The sequence below is a fragment of the Mixophyes fleayi genome, chromosome 2, assembly GCF_038048845.1.
Source record: "Mixophyes fleayi isolate aMixFle1 chromosome 2, aMixFle1.hap1, whole genome shotgun sequence".
Classification (NCBI taxonomy): Eukaryota; Metazoa; Chordata; class Amphibia; order Anura; family Limnodynastidae; genus Mixophyes; species Mixophyes fleayi.
In genome coordinates this window covers 186259954-186287187 of record NC_134403.1, presented here as the reverse complement: position 1 = coordinate 186287187, position 27234 = coordinate 186259954, and the positions used below count along the sequence as shown (strand labels likewise).

Sequence of the window (27234 nt, the reverse complement as noted above, 5' to 3'; positions counted from 1 at the left end):
CATGGGTGCCAAGAGTGGGAGGGGAGCAGGTACAAAGTACCAGGGTCTAGGCCTGCCTGGGGGTCCTGATCTGTCAGTTTAATCTGAGGAGTCACTAATCTTTGTGTGAACATGCCCTCTTCGGTGGCTATGGAAGAGGCCCCAAGAAGTTGCTGTACCGGGCCCCCAAATCCTCTTGGTGGCCCTGCCACTAAGCAATGGGTACACCACAATTGCCATCGATGCTTTGGGCTCTGTATTGTGCAATTGCCACTCGGGAATTGGCTCTGCATTGTACACTGATCATGGGGCCATGGGTTTTGTATTGTACTCTAATCACCAAAGAATGAGTACTTTATTTTATGTTGACCACCAGGTAATAAGTTCTATATTATACACTATCCCTTAGGCAGTGGAATCTGAAATGTATGTTAGTCAACAGGGAATAGACTCTGTATTGTATACAAGTCACCAAAGATTAGACCATTATTGTATCCGAGAATAAGTCCTGTATTATATACTATTTAGCATGTCCAATGTAGTCTGTAGGAATGGAATCTTCATTTCATTTATTTTCAGTGAGGCTTTTTACTAATGTGGATTTGTTTATATTTAAGATCGTCAGTTATGGAGGGGTTTTAATCTACCAGTGGTCTGCTTTCTCTAGTTCACCTTCCTAATTGCCAGAAACCAATCAGCTTCACCACAGCTAATTGATGAATGAATAATGAATTGTTAGTATAAGTAAGACCCAGGAGATACGAAGGTGAGTCAGATCTCCCTCTGAGGAAATTACTTTTAAATAATGAAACGTGTCAGGATTAATATTGTTAATGAACCCTTTGATTCTAGTCCTTAGTTTGGCCACTTATTATGTATTAAAACATTTCAACTTTATTTCTAAGCACCATACGGAAATTCTCTGCTGTTCAAGATTTTCAACCACAAGATCCTGTAGCTGGTAACCTGATTTTTGGGCGGGCATTATATCGAACACTTCGGCATCTACTTCAATTATCATCGGGCTGTGCAATCCTTGCAGGCGCATAAGACATTATCAACAGAGAATCATACCTGCTACGGAATTTGGGTGAGTAACTACCAGTCTGTACATGCTTTTGCACTTTCAAACAGCACGCTATCGGGGGTCGAGTGAAGCTGCCGGCCGGACAGGTAAAAAGTGTTGGCAGGCAATTCAGAGTACCCCAGCTGACAGTTTCCATAAGTGATGAACTCCCGTTAATGGTAACTTCACTGTGCATGGTTCAATTATCTCTGTGTCGCTACACAACCTATGTATGCATTTGAATCAAGTTCCGTAGCCATCTTCTAGATACATTGATTATAATCCAGCCACTACAGGATTCTAAGATACTGCATATTAGAGGTTTGTTGTCCGAATTGAAAAATCTTATTTGTGGCCATACAATACTGACTTTGAACTGGAGGATTGACTGGATTTGCTAGTCTTGTAACAACATTAAGGGCCTGAGTCATTAAGGAAAGTATGGCAAAAAAAGGAGTAAATGTTCTCCAGAACAAACCATGTTACAATGCAAGGGGTGCGAATTAGTTTATTATTTTGCACATAAGTTAAATACTGGCTGTTTTTTCACGAAGCACACAAATACTTGATAGCTTTATTTTTAAATTGAAATGTAAAGTTGATCTAGGACATGTCCTTTCCCGACTATAAATCTGTCCCCACATTTTAAATTTACCTCCCCCTCCATTGCAACGTGGTTTAGCCTAGGTGCAAAGTGAATCCTTTTTTATGCTTTGCTCTCCTTAATGACTCAGGCCCATAGAGGGTAAGGACTTTTTCTTAATATATATATATATATATATATATATATATATATAATTTTTTTTTAATAGATACATATTTTCATAGATAATTTTATTATTGTGGGCCCAATAATTCCATTAATTATATATATTTGTGCATAATATATATAACTCTTAGATATTTTCACCAACACGTCTTTTCTATTTCTATTTTTATAGGGCTCTCAATTTAATATATTTGGGTTTTTATTTATTATTTGTTTCTATGTGGTGGTTTTATATGTTTATTGTTTTTGATAAACATGATTTATTTTCTACTTATCGTTGTTTAAGAGAAGAGATTTTTTTTATGTGCCTCGGGACAGATGGGTAATTTCTTAGTACTGCAATTTTTTGATCTTTTTGGTTTCTGAGAATTAAACAAGGCTACAATTGTCACTTTGCCAGTACTTTATCAGCATGGCTAGTGAAAATTGAACAAAGTACTAATTGTTAATGGCAGAAACAACGGTTATTAGGAAGGCCAGTAGTTTTTCTCAGAAAAGGTAGTATTCATAATCCTACCCCTGGCCTTGCCTCCCTGTCTGTATAGGTTGAATTAATCAGGAATGGTGGACAATGGGTGACTTTATCAATAGGACATTAAGATTCAACACTAATAATGTTTTGTAAACGTGTTCACACAATTCAAAAAATATGTTTGAAGACGTAAATATGTAAACCTTTAGAAAAGAGGATTTCAAGTTTTTGAAGGACTGGTAGAAATGATGCAATGAAAATGTTAAAAGTGTCCCTTACCTGTATGGATTACTGTTATTACGTAAGGGACCATTGCAGAAAGAATTTTCTGTGCAGCCTGTTTCACAGCCAATTTGAAGAAGATTCATGGAGGTCGAAGAGTTAAGTGAGCATGGGTATTGTGTCGCAGGGAGAAAAAAAGTATGATAGTAATTACTTGAACCATTTTTGAAGGAAGAATATGGAACCGGAGTACCGAGCGCAAGGTCATTCAGATTTACATGAGCTGTAACAAAATGATCGGAAAACAAGAAAAAAAACAGTTAAAAGTACTAAGATTGCATTAAAATGCATTCAGTCAACACATGCTTTAAAAATCTTAATACATATGTACTGATTATCCACATTAAATAATATATCAGTATACTTTTTTTATTATTTTTATAATGATGCATTCTACTTGACATATACTGCATTCATAAACTGTATAATATACAATGGGTTGGGTATGAAATGTTGAAATTAAAAATGTTGACAGTAAAAATGTGTACACCAAAATGTTGATAGGCATAATGTCGACACAGTTATAAGGTCGACAGTCATAATGTCTACATGTTAATAAGGTGGACACAGTTAAAATGTCGACATTTAAATGTCTGCAGAGTTGTGAAGTCGACAGTCAAAATGTCACTAGATGTAAAATAGCAATGCATGAGAAAAAAAAACAAAAGGCAAGAAATGTTAAAAAAAATAAATAAATGGCATGCTCTCCCCAGGCTGATTCTAACTTAATCATGGGGTTCCCACCCAGATTTTACTATTAGTAGCACTAGGCTTTGCCAGTCTGGGCTGGTCAGCATTGAGCTCGGTTTCCTAGGGAGATCGGGTCCACGAAAAAAAAAAAATGCGGACCATCTCCCCAAGGTTTAATCAGACCCATGCTGAGAGTATTCACTCTCTTTATTTTTCACCTAGATCCATGGTCTTCATCTGTAATAAATTCAGGGATCCTTGGTTTGGCAAAATAAAAAACTCTCATACTGGACGCAATACTAGCTATTAAGAGCTCCCGGCATAAATGAGTTCTTACAGGGGTTAAGTTATATTTCCCACAAGATTTTTTATTTTGTCAAGCAAAGGATCCCTGGATTTATTACAAATGAAGACCCTGTATCTAGGTGAGAAATAAAGAGGGTGAATGAAGGTAGTGTAGTGGTGTTTCTTTGTCAATTAAAAGTCATTTTACACTTGTGTCTGTGGTGTATTTACATTTTTTCTTGGTGCACTACAAGTCCCATCATGCTCAAACACTTAATGGAAGCCTGGGCATACTGGTACCTGTAGTGCTTCAGGGACAAAATCGATTTTTACTATCAAATAATTATTATTACCCCGCACCCACCACCCAAGGGATGTAAGAAGAGCCCTAGTACTACCTGCAACAGGGCTGGTTAAACTTAGAAGGGGAGGGTTTGCATTTTTTTGTGGACCCGATCTCGTTAGGGAATTCAGCCCGTGCTGACCAGCCTGGGGCTGGCCTGGCATTATGGCAGGGGGACCCCACACTGCAGGTTTCCCTGCTCTAGTCCCACCAGCACAAGCTGGCAAAGCCTAGTTCTATTAACAGTAAAATTGGGGGTACCCCACGCTTTTTGTCCCCCTGATTTTGCTAGTACCAGCATAGGATGGCAGCTCTAGGTTTGGTTAAACTGGTTTTTTTGGGGGTGGGTCATCGTTCTTTTTTTTTTTCATGTATAGCCGTTTTAAATCTAGTGATTTATGTCGACATTTTGACTGTTGACTTTACAACCCAGTAAACATTTTACATGTCGACATTTTAACTGTATCGACATTATGAACATGAATACAGTATGACTGTTGACCTTACGACTGTGTCGACATTATGACTGTCGACAATTTGGTGTTGACATTTTGACTGTCAACTTTTCAACTACAGCCCTATACAATTATGTTCTTTTAATTATATTTGTAAACTATTTTCATAATACATTATATTACATGTATATATAAATATAAGTTTATTGTACATACTTGTATTTCCAGCAACTACCAGCCACACATTAGTTGTAGGATACTGATTAAAAATGCAGTTTGGTTGGACCAATACAAATGCTTTGTCTGTCACATTGGTGGATATGCTTGCAATCTTTGGAATGTAGCCTGAAATATCTGCAAAAAAAACAAAATGTATCATTAATTTATGTAATTACCTTATGTCTAGACTTTGTTGATCTCACAAATTGGTTATAACATGTTGGGGCTTATTTAACAACATGGTGTAAAAAGCAATGTTGCACTTTAACTCACAGCAATCAATCAGATATTAATTTTTAGCAGTCTGTTATAGACTGACTTATTAAAGCTGATATATGATTAGTTTACAGCAAATCATTGTTCTTTATGCTACATTATTAAATAAGCCCACTTAAGTTTAAAATAAGTTTCAGGGAGTAAACACAGAGGGCCCTATCCATCTTCGGATGTAAGTCACTTGGTGTGCCGTATGTTTCAGAAATTCACTTTACGCCAATGAACGCAATTACATGCAATTCATGTCTGAATGCAAATGACACTTACTACTGCTTTTGACTTGAAGGAGGGAACGGCTGATAAACGTTAGCGATGTACAGTAAGGCTGTGGGTTTCTAAACGTGTCGTTTAGCTGTATCATGTGCTCCAGCTACAGGGTAGGTGTAAGTGCCGACTGATAGTGATGACTGTCACGCCATAGTCTTTATATTAAAAACTACACGTATGAGTGCCACTAGATAGCAGAGAAATGTGTATGCAAGGAAGGTTGACTATATAAACGCATTGTACGTACAAATATGCATTAAGAACATCCAGATTTTTGAATTCAATGTAAAAACGGAAAAAAAAATTTGCAAAACATTTTTATTAATGATTTTAGTATTATGAGTTGGTCATTTTTTTCTAAATTTTTTTTTGCATGCAAGAGTGTATCCTGCAGTCTATTCTGTTAACATAAAACAAGTACTGATTAGGCAAAGCGTACTTATACCCAGATTAAAATGGAAATGTATCTTGAGATCCACTTGGATTTCTTTTTAAAAATGCATTAAACAGTGTATTTGGTGGGAATCCGCTGTTATCAGGTTGGATTGAAAATGCTTTTTATCAATATGTATTTGTACGCTATGCTACGAGTTGGACGAGGTTACGCGTGGCATGCTCTTTATTTAGATTTGGCTGTAATTATGCCTGACATACGCATGTAGCAATTTTTTTGATTTTGTATTTTGAGATGCCTGCAGCTGAAGATAAACACAAAGGGCCTGATTGATCTTGGAACACAATGTGAACGCAATTTGTGTTTTTTAAAATCGGATGTAAATTGCATTGACGAACACCGGTATTCAGGTACAAGCGGATCTCAAGAAATGTTTCCATCTGAATATGAGCATAAGTACACTCTGGCTATACTTAACTTTCCATACGTACACAGACAGAACACAGTGCAGGATATGCACAATGCATATGTGCAAAAGAGTCCTATCAGAACACATGGGAAAAGATTTTTAAATACATTAACAGCTCTTAATACTATAGTCATTAATAAAATACATTTATAAAATATATTTTTTTTACATTATATACATAAATCAAGATGTTCTTAATGCGTGCTGTACATAAAATGCATTTTTACAGTTTCTCTTACTTGCAAACACATTGTGACCAGGGTAGGGGAACAGGTGTCATCTCCTGGGGTAGATGGTAGTGTGTAGCAGCCGTGAGATCATACGAGTCCAAGGCTCTGGGTACAACTGGTCTCATCCAAAATAAACACCTTGCTTGTCCAGCACTAACTCAATACAAGTCACTCCTGGCTAACAGACTAAAACAAAACATAAGAAGTTCCAGCTCTGCAGTGCTTTTAAATACAGCTAACAGGTGCTAGTATTAATCAGTCTCATAGCAGAACAGAATGTAAATGGAGCACCCCCTTCTCTCTCCGGGCGCCCTTTACCAACTTCTCTCTAAAGCTGAACATCTCTCTGGGAAGCCTTTCCCAAATATAAACAGTCTCTCTTTGGTTTTAAAACATGTAGGTTAGAAACCTGGGACTAATATACTTGCCTGCGAACACTATTCCAGTGTCTTTGACACAACATTTTCTGTCATGCATACGCTTCAGTCATCACTATTAGTCGGCACTTACATCTGCCCTGTAGCTGGTTCAAGTATTATGGCTAAATAACATGTACCTCAGAGTTGCTCGGAGCTTGAATCGGATGAATGTGTGTACACTCAACCTTGACATGCCCTTCCTGTACATTGCCTCTTCACTCCTCCATTCCACCCTTCAAGTAGTAGGCAGTCGGAAGTGTCATTTGCGTTTGGACAAGAATTGCATTCACTAGCGTAATGTCCATCAATATAAATAAGGCCCAGAATGCGCATTTTTTTGCTTTTGACACAAATGCGTCCAACTCTAAATGAGCCTCAATGTATAATCAATACCATCACACATCTCTTTATTTACCCCTTTAAAATCAAATGGGAACCTTATTTCCTGCAGTAGTCCAAATGGAAATGTCAATTAAGTAATGGGATTAGATGATCACAACTATATAATACACTTCGGATGCTAGTGATTAAGTACTATAAGCTGCAGGGACCATATGCAATCAGGCAATCCAATCAGAAGCAGCTAGATACTGCTGCTAATAGTCATCATCATCACACCAGCCCTCCTGTACCACAAGAGATACGCCTCTTAAAAGGCATATCTCTTTTGCGCTGCGGAATTAGTGGTGCTATATAAATAAAGAGATGATGATGACACAATTTTGTGAATGCGCCCTTCCTGCACTCAACTTATACTTGCTCACCCACGGTTCCAGGTATTCAGGCAATTCAACAATATGCAAATATCAATATATGGAAAATTATGTATATATTTTTAGTGTGCATGTGCAGTATGAAAATACGTATCTCACGCAATAAATTTTGCTTGCAACCAACTCTTAATGAACCCATGAGTGTTTAACAATAGCTATTTAACCCTAAGCTCCTGCTTCACTTCTCACACATCAGCCTTAGTTGTTGCTGACAGAGATTGTGCACAATGTACCCAGTAGTTGTCCTAACAAAATACATAATTAAACAAAGACAAGTGTATAAACCATAACATATTTTCTATGCAAATCAATGGTGAAAAGTTCTCCCCTTGGAAAAGAATGTGCACAGAAAACAACGCAGGCCTAAGATGGCATTTGGCGGTTTAGTAGCAGAGAAGAAACTAATATTACAAGCGCAACAGCAAAAAAAAAAAAATTAAGCTTCTGTGCCTCCTGATTACCAATAACATTTTACCAGCATTTGAAGCGTTCATAGAAAAGTCATTGTTTAGAGTGCAGCATGTAATCCAAGATGTGATGCAGCTCCTTAATAAAAAGTCAAAGGTGTCAGCTATAGGTGAAGCTCTCATTATAACGCATTACAGAAAATACTAAATTTGGAGACCTGCAATGCAGTTCTGGAAATAAAAATAGAAGATCTGGAGAAACGATCCCACCAAAGAAGCATCGGCTTATTGGGATCCCAGAGTCTCTGAAGACTGAAAAATGTATATTATTTATGCTATTATTATTCTTAATTTATATATCACTAGCAAATTATACATCAGTTTACATAGAATATTTATCATTTTCATCACTCCCTGCAAAGTGGAGCTTACAGAGTCAATTGTCTATGACAGAAACACACACACCAGGGTCAATTTTTTCAGAGTAATGGTCACAATCCATGACACTCTGAGGAACCATGTAACCACATTTTCATATGCTGGATGCTCAACCGTCCCAGAGCAGAAACTGAAAGAATACTGAGGGCCTAACACAGAGTGGATGCAAGTCTTATTTCTGAGCACAAAATGCACTTTAGCTTACTGTTCACGCGCACAAAAAAGCGTATAAGCCTGTGTGAAGACTTATATGTATCTGACATCAAACTATTTTACGGCTGTTTTAGGATGCAATGTACATACTTTTTTTGTGTAATTTGTGCTCAACTCAGCATCAGGCCCTAAATTGTGCTGATAGATAAGGCAACCTGGTTAGAGTTTTAAAGAAGCCCGATGAAGTTAATTCAGTCGCTCTCTGCTTGTTAACTCTGATGTCTCATAACATGACGTGTCACATGACGTGAATTTACCAAAACTTGTAAAAAACTATTACAAAAACATGTCATTAGAACACCATGCAATTCTGAAACTATGTAAAGAACGAGGAACAAAGTTGTTTACTTCCCCCAGGGAAGCCTCTTATATTATTGAAAAACTCAACCTGAGAAGGACAACCAAAGTTGTATATCCATGGCTTCTCCATCAGAAGAGATTAAGTAGGCACAGTCCTGTTTCAGACATATAAAACTTAGACACTTTCCCAGCTAGTTTATACCCAGGAGCTGACACTTGCAAGAAGATGGTATACAAAGATGGAGGTAAAATGGACTGCAAATTATACAGGCAATTGAATAAAGTACACAAAATCTTGAGCCATCGGAAATCTTTTAAAGTAGATACCGCTACTAGGAGATCCAGCTAGATGGTTGTGAAAGTAACAAACTCCCAGGGCCGGACTGGGACTAAAAATCAGCCCTGGCATTTAAAACACACAGGCCCACCTGCTGTGGGCTCCATGCACAATATTGCAATATTGGTGCACGCTGAAGTGACGCAATCTTGTGTATCACGCTCTGTCTTCTGTCCACCCTGATCAATTCCCTTGTTGTGCAAATCACTTGTAGCACCGTGAAAATGCACAAAACCGTAATGTTTTAAAATATATATATTATATAATATATATCACTGCTCCTCACCTTTAGAAATACACACATAAAAAATTGGGTAAAACGTTTATAAATGATTCTTTTGTGATAAAGGCGAAGGGCGAAGCAGGATAGAGCCTGTAGACAAACTATGACTTATGACCAAAGACAACGCGTGTTCGCCATTGCCCTGCAAATCTGACTCCTCAGCAAATTGCAGTAAAAGAGAAAACAATGAAAAAGCGAACAGGACAGAGGTAAAATCATGTCAACGCCTACAAAGTCGGCGAACAAGATGCCACACCATTTTTGATGGCGGAAACTTTAATTCTAAAAATATTAATGCTTTTAACTGTGGTCACATGAACAGTACTTGTGAATTTTGCCCCGCTAAGCATTTTGCCTTCTGACAAACAACTCACTCAATGCTGCCACAAGGGTAAAGTCAAATTCGGTGCAATAAGGTCTGGTCCTGTTATATTATCTTACTTTTAATTTTTTCTGTTATATATAGTGTGTGTATGTTAGGGAATTTAGACTGTAAGCTCCAATGGGGCAGGGACTGATGGGAATGCGTTCTCTGTACAGCGCTGCGAAATCAGTGGCGCTATATAAATAAATGGTGATAATGATATATACACACATATATATATATATATATATATATATATATATATATATAAAATATATATTGTGGCAAAAGCCCGCTACTGACTGTAGAAGCACACGCGAACAACTTCTTCCTTTTTAAGGTGCTTTATTGTCAGGACGGTAAATGTTTTGACACCGTATACTTGCACAGCAATCATGGAGACCCTAAACCAGGGGTTCTCAAACTTTTTAAACAGGGGGCCAGTTCACTGTCCCTCAGACCGTTGGAGGGCCGGACTATAGTAAAAAAAAACTAGCAATGATACCGCACTTTAAAAATAAAATTTATAATGCACATTAAAACTAGCAATGATACCGCAAATTAAAATACCATTGATAATGCATCATTGGGCATGGCCAGGCCACCCTCCTACAGACAAAAAAAATGCATTGTTGTGTACACCATTGGACGGTCACCAAAAATTGGGATTATCCCACTAGAATCACAACATTTCACAGATTTTGCTGCTCTCCCCTACCTGTTCTTCTCACTTTCACCACCTGTGCTGCAGGTTTCTTTAGTTGCGGCTTGTCTGGATCCTGGAATGTTAGGGGCCCTATTTGGAAAAAAATGGGTACATTTAGAAAATTACAGCCACCCCCGGCGTTAAATCAGTACCACCCATGATTAATAATTAGGCCTTCCTCCAGCCCCAACATTAAAATAATAGTATTCACATTTAATAAATAAACCTATTTCCCTCCCTACAAACAGCCCCAGCAATAAATTAATAGTATTTACATTTCAGAAATATACCTATTTCCCGCAACCGTCACTGCCATTAAATAATTCATAGGCACATTTAATAAAGGGACCTCATTCTCCCCAAACCACCCCATCTTAAATTAATTAATTGTCCCCACTATTGTGTCTCTCTCCCCCCTTTTACTCATGCTGTTTCTCTCACCCTTTTTTTCTTATACTGTGCCTTTCTCCCCCCCTTTTTTCCCATGCTGTGCCTCTCCCCCTTTTTCCTTACTGTGGCTCTCTTCACCCCCTTTTTCCTCCATAGTGTGCCTCTCTTCTCCCCCTTTTTCCTCCATAGTGTGCCTTTCTTCTCCCCCTTTTTCCTCCATAGTGTGCCTTTCTTCTCCCCCTTTTTCCTCCATAGTGTGCCTTTCTTCTCCCCCTTTTTCCTCCATAGTGTGCCTTTCTTCTCCCCCTTTTTCCTCCATACTGTGCCTCTTTTCTCCCCCTTTTCTCCATACTGTGCCTTTTCTGCCCCTTTTTCCTCCATACTGTGCCTCTTCTACCCCTTTTCCTCCACACTGTGCCTCTTCTACCCTTTTTCCTCCATACTGTGCATCTTCTACCCCTTTTCCTCCATACTGTGCCTTCTACCCCTTTTCCTCCATACTGTGCCTTCTACCCCTTTTCCTCCATACTGTGCCTTCTACCCCTTTTCCTCCATACTGTGCCTCTTCTACCCTTTTTCCTCCATACTGTGCCTCTTCTACCCTTTTTCCTCCATACTGTGCCTTTTTGCGTTATTCCCTTTTTTTTACTTACCTTTCTATTAGCTTTTCTTTTCTTCTCCTCTCTTCTGTCTTCTCTCTTCTTGCTTCCTCTCCGCACTGCTCCTCACTGAATGACAGGCGTGACTTGATGACATCACGCCTGTCATTCATTATCAACAGTGCAGAGAGGAAGGAAGAGGGGACGCCAGCGGTGAGGTGAGTAGTGTATCTTTTTTTTTTTTTTACTACCCGGCTCCCCCCACCAACGAAGGGAGCCCCGAAACCCCCCCTCCCCCGCTGACGCAGCGGCGGGCCGGATAAATGGCCTCAGCGGGCCGCATGTGGCCCGCGGGCCGTAGTTTGAGGACCCCTGCCCTAAACACTAGCTATACACAGTCCAGCTCTCTCTCAGGACCAGCCAGCTCACCCAGCGTTGGTCTCCATGCACAAATGATACAAACAAGCTTTTATACCTGATACTCCTCCCCCAGCCTTAGCTTGATGGACAGGTGACACACCCACCATCTCTTTAAAAGGAAACGCCCATCACTGGCTCTGTAATTCAAACAGACACACCCTGTCTGTTTGCTGAGAGGAAGGATTTCAAGTCATGTAAGTTAAACCAAATTTAAACTATTGCTTTTCATACATAGGTCTTTACATTCAATCTAGGTGCATTACTGCACAAATGTTTTACTCTACTGCCCTGCTTTCTCTGCATATTGCCAGCTAAATGCCTCCTTTTGTTACATATCCCTCCCCTAGCGTCTCCAATTAGGGGGACGCGGACTTCGTGAGGAGCGCATATTTTCGTGACAACGCATCTGCATTTTTGTGTAGAATCCCGGGTCTATGTTCTACTGAGAACTTGAAAGGTTGCAGTGCCAAGAACCAGCGGGTTACCTTGGCATTTACCTCCTGTGTTCTGCATCCATCTCAATGGTGCATGGTCTGTTATTAAGGTGAACTCTCTGGTTAGGAGATAATAGCGCAGAGCTTCTGTAGCCCATTTTATGGCGAGACATTCTTTCTCCACAGTGGCATATTTTTGTTCCCTTGGAAGCAACTTACGGCTTAGGTACAGGACAGGATTTTCTACTCCATTCTTCTCCTGTGACAGGACTGCACCTAAGCCAACACCAGAAGCATCAGTTTGGAGGAAGAACCTCCGGGTAAAATCCGGTGCTTGTAGAACTGTGGAGAAACAAAGAGCTAACCAAAGATCAGACCAGGCGGTTTCTGCAGAGTCAGACCAGGTTAATCTATCTGGACAACTTTTTTTTAACATGTCCGTTAGTGGAGCAGCTCTAGTGGCGAAGTGGCTTACAAACCGCCTGTAGTAACCTACTAAGCATAAAAAGGTTCTTAACTGTGACTTTTTTTCTGGTCTTGCCCAATTTTTGACTGCCTCCACTTTGTCTAGCTGGGGTTTGACATGCCCTCGACCAACAACGTACCCCAAATATTTGGCTTCTCTCATGGCTATGACACATTTCTCTGGGTTAGCTGTTAACCCTGCTGACCTTAATGAAGCTAAGACCGCCTCAACTTTGGCTAAATGTGATCCCCATTCTGGGGTATAAATCACTATATCGTCCAGGTAAGCGGCTGCATAAGCTGTGTGAGGTCGTAGCAATTTATTCATGGCCCTTTGGAAGGTGGCAGTTGCCCCATGCAATCCAAAGGGTAGGACTTTATATTGATAGAGACCATCAGGGGTGGAAAATGCAGTCTTTGGCTTGTCCGTGGAAGTCAGGGGAACTTGCCAATAACCTTTGTTAGATCAAGGGTTGTCAAATAATTGCTACCAGCAAGATTTTCCACTAGTTCATCCACACGTGGCATTGGATAGGCATCAAACTGCGACATACTGTTTAGGCGCCTAAAGTCATTGCAGAACCTAATTGTCCCATTGGATTTCGGGACAAGCACAATGGGACTATTCCACTCACTAGTGGACTCTTCAATCACATCTAACTGGAGCATCTTCTCGACCTCCTTTCTCACGTCCACCCGTCTGGCTTCGGGAATATCATACGGCTTCTGCTTTACAATGACTCCTGGCGCAGTGACAATGTCGTGTTCGATTAAGGTAGTGCGCCCAGGAATGGAAGAGAAGACATCCCTGTTCCGGCGAATCATTTCTTCAGTCTGTTGTCTCTGCTGAATGGACAAGGCTGGCTCTATGGGCACTTCAGACTTTTCAATGGCAGTACTCACTACCTGAGGAGAGGTTTCATCATCATGCCAAGGTTTAAGGAGGTTAACATGGTATATTTGTTCCTCCCTTCTCCTACCTAACTGGCGGACTCTGTAATTGACAGGACCAGCCAGCCAGGAATGGAAGAGAAGACATCTCTGTTCCGGCGAATCATTTCTTCAGTCTGTTGTCTCTGCTGAATGGACAAAGCTGGCTCTATGGGCACTTCAGACTTTTCAATGGCAGTACTCACTACCTGAGGAGAGGTTTCCTCATCATGCCAAGGTTTAAGGAGGTTAACATGGTATATTTGCTCCTCCCTTCTCCTACCTAACTGGCGGACTCTGTAATTGACAGGACCAGCCAGCTCACCCAGCGTTGGTCTCCGTGCACAAATGATACAAACAAGCTTTTATACCTGATACTCCTCCCCCAGCCTTAGCTTGATGGACAGGTGACACACCCACCTTCTCTTTAAAAGGAAACGCCCATCACTGGCTCTGTAATTCAAACAGACACACCCTGTCTGTTTGCTGAGAGGAAGGATTTCAAGTCATGTAAGTTAAACCAAATTTAAACTATTGCTTTTCATACATAGGTCTTTACATTCAATCTAGGTGCATTACTGCACAAATGTTTTACTCTACTGCCCTGCTTTCTCTGCATATTGCCAGCTAAATGCCTCCTTTTGTTACAATATATACACACATATATATGTTTATTCTTTGATGTCATTCCTTTGGGAAATATAGGTACAGTAGTTAAAAGACGTTAACATGACAGAAAAAAATAAATCATATATATAAATATATATATATATATATATATCTATCCGCAGCCAGGTGCGGGCTTGCCCGGGTGGCAGGGGGGCATCGGTCCCCCGGGCCGCTCACATTTAGTGCTGTTAGAGCCGGCCGGCGCCGCCCCTGGGATACAAAATTACCTGACTTTGACCCGCGGCCGCATCTCATGACATGGGATGCGGCCGCGTCAGCGCACAGACGGCCGCATCGCGTGTCATGTGATGCGGCCGCTTGTGCGCCCCCCGGGCTGATATATGCCAGCCCGCGTCTGGCCGCAGCTGTAAAATAGGACCTTGCCAAGTGGTCTAACACAAACCAAAAAAACAACACAAAAAAATACAGCACTGACCAAAAAGACCATTAAAAATTCTTTAAATTATTTATAAAAAATTGTCTAATAATAAAGATATAGTATAAGCATAAAACACCATATTCATCTACCATAAGAAACTTAAAAAACTTTTAAATATTACAAAGACATACACATAAACCATAAAATGACCGTCTTAAAATAATACTTTTCTCAGATACAGAATATAATAAATTAAAAAAGGATGTACTGTAATGGTTTTTAATGATAACACAAATGCCCCCTTTGTATGACATTCAGATTACAGCCATTTCGGTACAGTCAGTGGTTCCCAAACTTTTGCAGTTCGCGGCACCCTTAGAGTCTCCATAATTTTTTAAGGCACCCCTCCAAAATAATTACCGAGCAGTCCTGTTTTAGAAGTAGTTGGGTCAAAAAATTGTAATAAGTATTTAGGTCAGGACAGAAATGCTTATTTAGTTGTAGGCAAAAATGCCCCTCTCCATCCAGACACTCTGCCCCCACTGCATCCAGACACTCTGCCCTCTCTCATGCTGCACCTTCTGCCCTCTGTCACGCTGTCCCCCCTCCTCTGCCCTCTGTCACGCTGTCCCCCCTCCTCTGCCCTATGTCACGCTGTCCCAGCTCCTCTGCCCTCTGTCCCCCTCCTCTGCCCTCTCACGCTGTCCTCCTCCTCTGCCCTCTGTCACGCTGTCCGAGCTCCTCTGCCCTCTGTCCCCCTCCTCTGCCCTCTCATGCTGTCCCCCTCCTCTGCCCTCTGTCATGCTGTCCCAGCTCCTCTGCCCTCTGTCCCCCTCCTCTGCCCTCTGTCACGCTGTCCCAGCTCCTCTTCCACGCTGTCCTCCTCCTATGCCCTCTGCCACTCTGTCCCCCTCCTCTGCCCTCTGTCACGCTGTCCCCCTCCTCTGCCCTCTGTCACACTGTCCCAGCTCATCTGCCCTCTGTCAAGCTGTCCCAGCTCCTCTGCCCTCTGCCACGTTGTCCCCCTCCTGTCACGCTGTCCCTCTCCTCTGTCCCACTTCTGTCATGCTGTCACTCTCCTCTGTCCCCCTACTGTCATGCTGTCACTCTCCTCTGTCCCCCTGCTGTCACTCTCCTCTGTCCCCCTCCTGTCACGCTGTCACTCTCCTCCATCCCCCTCCTGTCACGCTGTCACTCTCCTCTGTCCCCCTCCTGTCACGCTGTCACTCTCCTCTGTCCCTTTCTCACTTTGCCCCCTCTGCCGCGCGCCAGCAATCAAAAAAAACAAACAGAAACACTTACCAATCCACGCAGCGCCGGGACCCAGCATCCTCCTCTCTCACGCAGCTTGTCACTGATATGACAGCTGCGTGAGAGAGGAGGATGCTGAGTCCCGGCGCCGCGCGGATTGGTAAGTATTTCTGTTGTTTGTTTTTTTTTATGGCTGGCCCGCGGCACCCCTGAGACAGCACCGCGGCACCCTTGGGAGCCTCGGCGCACAGTTTGGGAACCGCCGGGTACAGTAATTTATTGAATTACATGCTGGCTTCCTGCTGTTATTTAAGTGCGCATCACTCACAGCCCAGGGAAGAAACCGCGCTACCTATCACCCTCCTCTGGTGTTATACCCTCCTCATTCAAACACGCTCTCATCTCTCCTATCCTCAAAAAACCCAACCTCGACCCCTCCTCCGTCGCCAATTATCGTCCTATCTCTCTTCTTCCCTATGCCTCCAAACTTCTTGAGCAGTTAGTCTGCTGTCGTCTCACCAGATACCTCTCAGACAACTCCCTCCTCGACCCTCTCCAATCTGGTTACCGCCCCCTCCACTCCACTGAAACTGCCCTGGCTAAAGTCACCAATGACCTCCTATCAGCCAAATCCAGGGGTCATTTCTCCTTACTTATCCTCCTCGACCTCTCCGCAGCCTTTGACACCGTGGATCACCCCCTCCTTCTGCAAACTCTTCTCTCTCTAGGCCTCACTGGTTCTGTCCATGCCTGGTTCTGCTCTTACCTTGCTAACCGCACCTTCTCTGTCTCCACGTCCGGTTCTTCCACCGCCCCCATGCCCCTCCAAGTAGGAGTCCCCCAGGGCTCTGTTCTCGGCCCCCTTCTCTTTTTGCTCTACACTTACTCCCTTGGTGCGCTCATCTCCTCCTTTGGTCTTCAGTATCACCTTTATGCTGACGGCATTCAACTCTACATCTCCTCTCCTGATCTCTCGTCCACCCTCCTCTCTCGTGTATCTGACTGCCTCTCTGCCATCTCCTCCTGGATGTCCTCATGCTTTCTCAAAATTAACATCTCCAAAACTGAACTCATAGTCTTTCCTCCTTCCAGACTTCCCTCTCACCACAACCTCTCAATCGTTGTTAACAACACTACCATCTCATCTGTCACCTGTCACCCAACTCCATTGCCTGGGTGTCACCCTTGACTCCTCTCTCTCTTTTGCCCCCCACGCCCAATCCCTTGCTCAAGCCTGTCGCTTCCAACTGCGCAACATCGCCCGCATCCGACCCTTCCTCTCACAAGACGCCACCAAAACCATCATCCATGCACTCATCATCTCCCGCCTGGACTACTGCAACCTCCTCCTCACTGGCCTCCCTCTCTTCCATCTCGCCCCACTCCGATCTGTGCTCAATGCAGCTGCCAGACTTATCTTTCTCTCACGTCGCTCTTCCTCTGCCTCCCCTCTCTACCAGGCCTTACACTGGCTCCCTTTCACTTACAGAATCCTCTTTAAACTCCTTACTACCACTTACAAAGCTCTCTCCCAGTCTACTGCCCCCTACATCTCTAACCTCCTTACCATTCATACTCCCGCTCGCTCCCTGCGCTCAGCAAACGACCGTCGCCTCTCCTCCACTCTCATTACCTCTTCCCACTCCCGAGTCCAAGACTTTTCCCGAGCTGCCCCCCTGCACTGGAATGACCTCCCTCGCTCCATCCGTCTCGCTCCCAATCTGTGCTCCTTCAAACGGGCACTCAAAACTCACCTGTTCCTGAAAGCCTACCAACCATCCACTTAACCCCTCATCCACTCTGCTTGTTCTCCCTCCTCTCCCCTGGTCCCTTTTTCTCCATTGCATCACTGCCTCCCTTCGTGCCTGTTTTGTCCTCCCTCCCTTAGGATGTAAGCTCGTATGAGCAGGGCCCCTCTCCCTTCCTGTCCTCATACCGACTCTTCTGCTCCGCCCTCACTCCATATGTCTGCCCGGAGTTTCCGAAGCATTGGTACTTAGTGTTTATTGTTCTGTGATGTTTACCCTGTATGGTATACTGTTCGTATTATGTAAGGCGCTGCGAAAACCCTGTGGCGCCCAACAAATAAATGATAATGATAATAATAATAATTCTAAGCTACTATGCGGCTGCGAGTGACGTCACAGGGTCGCGCAGACGTCGTGACGTCATCGTGCTACCGGGCGACAATAAAAACGCCCTTCAAGCTCTGCTCTGCTTGATGGGCGGTGCTTCTGACCAGGAACAGATGCGGGCGGCCGGACCGGCCCATCTGGCATTCGGCCCTTCTGGCAAATGCCAGAATTGCCAGATGGCCAGTCCGGCCCTGCAAACTCCTAAGGAGTTGGGTGAGCTAATGTTCTCATTCCACAGTAAACCCTTACTGCTTTGCATAGCAATAAAGATTGTAAATTGACATAGGTGCTGCTATTCAAGTTTACTGCATTGTCAGTGTTCAAATTAACCCCCTGACATTACTGATAATTTCAAATAAAAATTTATGAAGCTATGTATAAGACAAAAACAATTGCCCATGAGGAAAAGAAAACTTTTCTAGACAAGTTAGCTTTTCCTTAACCTACACTCAATAATCTTTGAGAATTAAATAAGACCATTATGACAAAGGAAATACATAGGCATGCATATAAGAAAGCATGGGGCCAAGATAATGTAACAACAACATTCTACAAACAACTTCTTATTGAAAGTCTGGAAGCTCCCTTATAGTAACCTGAAAATAGGCAAAGATCCACTACTGCTTTCATCACCATCAATGTTTATTTATAGGGCGCCACAGATTCTGTAGGGGCAGACAATCCTACAGATAATACATACATGAATACAGAAAAAAAATAACATTAACAAAATAAAATAAACAGATTAAATAGAGTAACATGAATACAGTAAACATAATGACAGTTATAATAATACAATTGAGCATAGTAACACATAAATGGATAGTCATGAGCTAGCAATTGCAGCCAGCTGGGTAAAGTTACATATTCCATGTGTGTGACTGAACAAACAGCAGAGAATTCAGCATAAAACATGACACACGGGTCATACAAGGTAGACAGAAATGAGACAAAGGATAGATAGGTCCTGCCTATCAGAGCTTACAATCTAGAGGGAGGGGCTAACGAGTGACAGTAGGTTCAAATGGGAGGTAGTATATGGAGGAAGTAGCGGGAGTGTATATACTTGAGAGTCTAGAGTGGGTAAGGTATACATGCATGAAGAGGTGAGTTTTGAGTGAGCATTTGAAAAATTGTAGGGTGAGGTAGAGTCTTGTAGGGCGAGGAAAGAGGTATAATAGGTGGGGAACAGCATGGGAGAAGTCTTATTTAGAGATGGGAGTGGGAGGATGTCATAAGAGGGGAAGAGACTTTATGGTCTGAGACAAAGCAGAGTGGTCAAGATGTTGTGTTTCTTATTACAAGTTTGGAGGTGTATGGAAGGGAAGTGTCAGGTGCCTGGAGCTACGTGATGAGTTTGGCACTACCCTATCTGGAGACACAGAGTCTAACGCGCCTCTGGTCTTTATTGTAGTTGTGTGCAATGTTTATGCTTTAAATATTCATTTTAGTCGTTGTATAAAATACTTATCACTTTTGGTTTGATGCTGTGGCTTACATATAGTATATTATGATTTAATAAATTGCTATGGCCATTACGTCTCAAAAAAATGACCATCTTCTATGGTTCAGGGGGAAGTAGCATGGACACATTATACATTGTATTTTAACCATATATACATTTTTTTGGTTTTGTGCATTTTCCTGGTGCTCCTGGTGCTTTGCACAACCAGGGAAATGATCAGGGTGGGCAGAAGACCAAGTGTGATACATAAGTTTGTGCCTATGCTTCACTGCACCAGCGACACCACATCAGCATGTAACAATATCATGATTGGAGCCCACAGCAGGTGGGCTTGTGTGCTTTGAATGCCAGGGCTGATTTTTAGTCCCAGTCCGGCCCTGGCAGTGGCGCAGTGTAGGAGGAGGCGAGCATGAGGAGTTTAGAGGCAGCAGAACTGAACAGTGGGGATATTTAAATCCCAGAGAATAAAAGTGGGGTGGCCTTATTGACCTATTTCACTCTTCAACCAATATATTAAAAATGTAACTAAAGTAATGACAGATAGGTTAAGCAATTACCTCTTCTGTCCAGATACCACTTGGGTTTTGTTAGCACGGAGGTCTGGGATAAAAGTCATGTCTAAATGTTATGAACATTTGTAAAAACAGATCCCCAGTGGGCTACTATAATTATTTCATTTTTAGTTCACCATTATTATATTTTAGTAATTGAAACAAAAGACGTGAAATTAAAGATGTGAGAAAACTTTAAAAAGTCAGTAAGGGCGGTTTGAAGGGCAACAGCTTGAGGGGAGCTAGTAATCTGAAGTGAGAGAAAATGCTAAATGCTTCCTAGTTGACTCATTCTTATTAGCAAAGGCCACAAAATGAAAGGTAATGTGTTAAAGGAGATGTCAACCTTGAAATAGTTTGTGTTTAAACATCCAGAAACACATAAATATTTATATTTGTACATAGAATGTTGCCATACTTGACTCTCATATCGTCACTCCCATCTAATGTCCAACTGCTGACTCACTTTCTGTTGTTTTTAGGTTTTCACTGGTTGCTGCTGGAAACTAGACAGTAAGTTGGTAGTTATGCCTACTCCACCCTCAATCCCAAGTGTAATAAGCAATAAATGTCAGCAACATGATACACAGTTGTCAAAAAGAAAGTACACCTTATTCCAATTCTGTGCTTTAACATATTAAGACATAATTAACAATCATCTAGGCCGCAATAAGTCATCAAGTTGGATATATGTAATTCCATGGGACAAATAACCCAGTAAAAACTAAGCCGATATGAAGAAGCCATATGTGAGAATGTAAGAACACTTTTACTACTTTCACATCAACAAGAAACTAAACCTAGCCAGGTGCTGCTAATCCAGTGCTCATCATCATCATCATCATCATCATCTATTTATATAGCGCCAACATATTCCGTAGCACTTTACAATTTGGGACAAACATAGTAAACTAATAAACAAACTGGGTAAAACCGACAAAGAGGTGAGAAGGCCCTGCTCGCAAGCTTACAATCTCTTCATTATTTGATAAAGGAAGTCCTGCTACCTCTATATAAAAGCAGAACATTTGGCAGTTTGGTCAGGAGCAAGCATTATTTTCCTTTCAAAAGTGTAGTTGGCTTATTCTTTCCACCATTTGCCATGACATTTCTGAATAGAAACATCTACTTTCCAATCTTCTGCAGACTTCCATTTTGCTTGACCGCAGCAAGTTAATAGGCAATGAGTATTATATAAATGACAAGGTATCATGTAACATAACTTATAAGGATATTACAAGGCACCGAGGAGTTCAGTGAGTTCTGGAGAGTCATGTGAGAGAGAGGAACGAGAGAGACGCAGGAGCGATACAAGAAATTTTAGTATCATACCGTATGTTGACTTCAAGAGAGACAGAGATCTGAGTATAGCTGAACTTGACCTACATAAATCTGAAATGTAAAAAATGGTGCACACTAAAAGAGATTTGTGTGAGATTTAAAAGATACAGATACAATGAACATTCTAGTAAAAGGAAGCACCTAGTTACAAATTACAATTGAAAGATATTACTGTGGGATAATGTGGCTATTCAGAGACTGCGCTTAACTTACCTGTGAGGTCCAATTGAGAGATGTTGCCTTGAAGAAATGTTTAGTCTATTTATCCAAAGACTGTATAAAGTGAATTTGTAAATACATTCTGCATTATCTATTAACAATCATAAGATAACCTGTTGCCCATTCCTTTCACTAGTTTCAACTGGCTCTCCAATATCTTATCTATATCACACCAACATCTGACCAGCTTGCCCAGGCTTCTATCTTCCCACACTAATCCAGATACCCTGAGATAAGAGAGAGAGACTAAGCTAAAGCTGAGTGGTTGACTAAAGGGCATCACCAGCTAGGTGTCATGTAGGACTTCTCATCTCTGCAAACAGGGGTTGCAAAAATACTAAAATATTAGAAGTTTATTATCAATGAGTAGTGATCGACTATGAAGTTATTTTGAACAGTAATTTATATTAATATTATTGTCTAATATACATTATAAAAGGTATAACCATCACATTTTGCACTTTACAAATGCTAATAATTATATAGCTGACCCTGCAAGCTTTTTGTAAATGTTTTTAAAGTTTTTTTGTATTTAGGCTAGGTACACAGGGGCGTAAATTCCCCTCTATTTTGTGGGATGAAACAGAGAAGAGGCCAACACTCACACGGAGAGCATTGATCTCTAATGAAAGATAGTAGGGCACTGCACATCGCGCGGAACAGCAGTGTGTGACAGAGCAGGGAATAGGGAAAGTAGAGCACGTACTATTTTCCTCTGTACTTGCTCTATCATGTGCTTTTGTAAGGCATCTGCATGCACTGCACTGGCGTCCCTCCCCAGAGATAAGTGATCTCTATGTGAGTATCTATCTCTCCTCTGTTCACCTGTCAAGAAACGTAACATAGGGAAGAAAACTCTTTTAAATTGAAATTACCTTTTTAACAGTTATAAATTTAAAAAAAAATTCTTAGTAATTTTTGATTGGCACACTTACTTTATTACCTAAACATTCAATTATACCATATATAAAATATAAAGGATATTCTGGATGAGAATTCATCCATACATTGAAGCTCAATGATAGTTTTCCTATATTACATTTACTATTTCCCCCTACATCTTCCCACACTGTCCCTGGCATTGCCCTCCTCATCGTGTAGCAGTGCTCCTTAGATCGACGGTAGGAGGAAGCACTTGGTGATTATGTATGAATGTGTGTATATATGATGTTCTCAAACATCAAGTAATTATTTTTCTTTCTTTCTAGTTTTGGAACAGTCTGGATAACAGTTTTCATGATAAAAGATACTATACATATACAGCAGTCTTATGTGATTATATTGACCAATTACTGTTGCTATTGCTAATAATATAAGGCAAAAAAACAAGAAAGTGTAGAATAATAAAAAATAGGATTTTAGATGATGCCCAATTGGCCAGATTTTAGAGAATTTTAACAAAAAATTCAGCATTGTCTACCTGCCAAAAAGCTTATAGAGTATTAAATGGGTTAAATTAAACAATTTAGAATGGGTTAGGGTTCCAAGTCTCACTTACAAAAGGCATGTCAAATAAAAACAACTTTTATGTTTTTGGACTTTCGGAAAGTGATAAAATACTTAGAACAAAGAAGCGATTGAAAATGGATTCCCCTTTCTTCGAAAATTTGTTGTGGACTTAAATTATTGAATCTCTCTACAGATAATATCATGGGAGAATATGGTAAAAATGAACTACTAAAATCAATTAATTTGTTAAATTAAGCTGCTCATATTTTTATTTATTTATTTATTACTATTATTTATATATCACCATGATATTTTGCAATATACAGAGACTATATAATCATTCACATCATCCCTGACCCATTGTAGTTACAGTCTAAATGCTCTGCCACACAAGCACACACTAGGGTCCATTTTAGTCAGCAGCCAGTTAACCTACTGGTATGTTTTTTGACTGTGGGGAGAAACCAGAGCACCCGGAGGAAACAAGCACAAACACAGGTTTCCAGATCCAGTCCTAGGCCTCTTAGTTCTGTACTTATTAGCAGGCAGTTATTTAAAATGAGGCACAATGTGCTTATCTGTTTGTTAAAGAAAACCCGGTAAAGCCAAAAGCAGCTGCTCTAAAAAAATAGTTTCAAACACAAACTTATATTTATTAGACTACTGCTTTTGAAGTCCTTTATTAGTGGAGATGATCCATGTCTGGCTTTATCCAAGTCACATGCATTACAATGCTAAGCATCTGTTATATATGTAAAAGTAGCTTATTATTAAATTACAACCAGGGACAAGTTGCTCACAGTAATGCCATGTGTTGTCTCTTGTGGGGTGTTTGACAATTATAATACCAATATGACTATTACATTCCCTGTGTGCTATTTATTATGATCTTACACAGTGGTTGAAGTGGAAATGTAGAAGTGGCGGTATGGGAAATGTAATGGAAATGTAAGTGAATGGAATTTGATTGTTTTACAATCAAAACAGTAGGAGAAGTGGTGGTATACCACTGTATACCAGCCCACTTCCACCACTGATCATATATATAAAACAGAGAAATAAGCAATCGAGAAATGTTTTAGCCATAAGTTATTTGACATATACCCCCACAGTCTAAACTAAACAGGAATTCCCAAATGGCAGAAATCATAACTAGATAAGAAGTGGCATCACTTATACAAACCAAAAAATTACTACTTTCACATAGAGATGCTCAGGCTCGGTTCCCTGAGAACCAAACAAACCCAAGCTTAGCAGATCCGAGTACCGAGCCCTTTTGTGGGCCCTTGGAATTGAAAACGAGGCAAAATGTCATTGTTACTGCGTCGGATCTCGCAAGTTTTGGATTTTATAAGTACCACCCTCCATGGCGATCCATTTCACAGAGGGACACAGAAGGGGTAGCACAGTTCTGGGCAGTCTCTAGTGCAGTTGGGCAGTGTCATAGGTAGAAAAGAAAGAGGAAGGGTAACAGTGTTCTTCAAATTCTCCAGTGACATTCAGGAGAGCTCCATTGCTCATTGCCATTGCTGAAATAGAAATAATAGGGCTGGCAGGCTTGGTCTTCTAAATCTGCAGTTACATTGTACTGTGTTATATAGGTAACACACAAAGAGGAGAGCTCCATTGCTCCATTGCTAATCGTCATTGCTGAAATAGAAATAATAGGGCTGGCAGTGTTCTTCAAAATCTGCAGTCACATTTTACTGTGCCATAGCTCACTCAGAAACAGGAGAGGTGGCAGGGTTCAGTGCTGAAACAGAAATTGTAATAATAGGGCTGTCAGTGTTCTTAAAAGTCTCCAGTGACATTTACTGTGCCATAGCTCATACAGAAACAGTAGGGGTGGCATTGTTCTTGTCACTCTCCAGTCTCAGTCATGATGATACTGATCCCTCTACCTCATGTGTTGCCAAAATGTAATGATCCGATTTTGAGATGTTGATAACTCTTGGATCCTGGCGAAGCGAATAAAGTACTTAATCTACAAGTCCAACATAATTAGCTGAATTGCTTTGTTTCATTTGTTCCTTCAATTTCTCTTGCTGCTTTTCAAAAAGTCTAATTAGGGGAATCACTTGACTCAAGCTAACAGTGTCTGCACTCTCTTCACAGGTGACTACTTCGAGTGGTTTCAGCACCTTGCACAACACAGAAAGTATTCTCCACTGCGCTGGACTAAAGTACATTTCCCCTAAATTCTATTCTTCTTGCAGCTGCTGCATTCTCCTACATGCTGTTGCAGAATCACGAAAATGACCCTAAATATTTCGGGACAGAGACAGCATCTTTTGCATGTCATTGTCATTTTTTTAAAAGTTCTGTACCACCAAGTTGATTGTGAGTAAAACAGGGAATGTGATGGAATTCCTCCCGCTGTAATGCTCTAACAATATTGGTGGCGTTATAAGAAATCACATATGCACAGGAGAGTCCAAGCAGCATAAGCCATGTTGCAATGATATCCCTTAGTTTTTCAAACAGGTTGTCAGCGGTATTACCTCTGACCTGTGCCTTGTCTTGTCTCTGATAACCACCTCTCACTCCCGCCTTTAAGACTTCTCCACTTATGGAATTCCCTACCATGCTCAATCAGACTTTCCCTTCAAATCTTTAGATGCTCTTTGAAAACCCATCTCGATACTCGATACAAACCTTATCCTCGATAACACTATTCACACTAATGCACCCTAACAACTATCCCAATCTCCACACTGAGCCACACTCCTAACCCTAACCCCTAACCACTAAACCCTAGCCTTAACCCCTAACGTAAATGTAATACTTACCGGGGTATATGCGTTGCCGCTTTAAAAGCCGAAAAGCTGAAAGTGTCGCGATGTCCTGTCATTAGATTTCCTCTGTGTCTCTTTACTGGTAAGTAGTTGTTTTTTTTATGTCACTCTGCTCATTATCGGAATAATTATGTAGGAGTAAACAGTGTCTGTGTTTACAGCACCGATAACTCGATTACCACCGTATCCAGCCAGGTGACTGCAGTCTTTGTTTTAAAGTGTATGAAAATAATATTGTGACCTGTGAGGTGGTCAAAAGTGACTGCAACTTACTTGAAATTAGTGTTATTGAGGTTAATAATAATGTAGGGGAACAAAAAGCTAAATTATGTGATTTTAGCAAACAAACATAGGGATTTTAGGAAAAATAGGGATCCGAAACAAAAACCAAAACACGAAGTTAATCCAGATCCAAAACCAAAACCAAAATCAGAATAGGGGGGTCAGTGAACATCTCTACTTTCACTACATTTGGTGCGATGCATATATATTGTATTAATAATTGTGTTAATACAATCATCATCATCATCATTTATTTAGTTATAGAGCGCCACTAACTTCGCAGCGCCACTAACTTCACTCACATCAGTCCCTGCCCCATTAGAGCTTACAGTTTATATTCCCTAACACACACAGACACACACACACACACACACACAGGCAGAAAAGGGTCAATGTATTATAGTAATCTGCCTAAAGAAAATGTCAGTTCACAATTATCTTCATTAGATCCCAAGGTTAGTCACTTGTTCAGAAGTGTGCGTAATGCCTATATACTTTTCTATAAATCTTTTTGAGAACAAAATGTATTATGCTGTGCAAAATAATCTTTAGGGCTTTGCCACTATTAAACTTTTAAGTTGATCAATTACTGTATTTAAAAAAAGATAACTACAATGCTAAAATAGCATATTATTAAATACGCTATTATTTCATAAACTCTTTTGCTAATTGTATGCATATGGTAACCAAATTAAAGTACATAGCGATAATATCTTACCTGATACATCTACAACAACAAACAAAGCTAGGAGCTGCCCCAGTGTAGCCTTTAGATCCATCACTGCACTGATCTCTTCAGAATTTCATATGAGGTTCTGATCTTATAGAGTAAATTTTCTGTCAAAGCTTTTCCCTGCTAATACTCTTACGTACCAAGAGGTACAGTACATTACACATTACACAGAGATGTGACGTTTCCAAGCGATTTCTCCCCTAAGGCAAACAATGCTATTTTCTGAACTAACATTCTTAAGATTTTGAATCGTTTTGCTTTTCACAGAAGTGACAAACATGTTAAACCTGC

The 27234-nt window shown here is 40.9% G+C and overlaps 1 protein-coding gene across 1 annotated transcript; it reads right to left on the bottom strand.

The window, feature by feature from the left end:
- Positions 1-850: 850 nt before the first annotated feature.
- LOC142139876 (uroplakin-3b-like) lies at positions 851-26989 on the bottom strand. Its single transcript, XM_075197736.1, has 4 exons — positions 26929-26989; positions 4558-4695; positions 2588-2791; positions 851-1014 (listed from the first exon to the last, which is right to left on the bottom strand). The coding sequence occupies exons 1-4, from the start codon at positions 26987-26989 to the stop codon at positions 851-853; spliced, it is 567 nt and encodes a 188-aa protein (XP_075053837.1).
- Between the last annotated feature and the right edge of the window lie 245 nt (positions 26990-27234).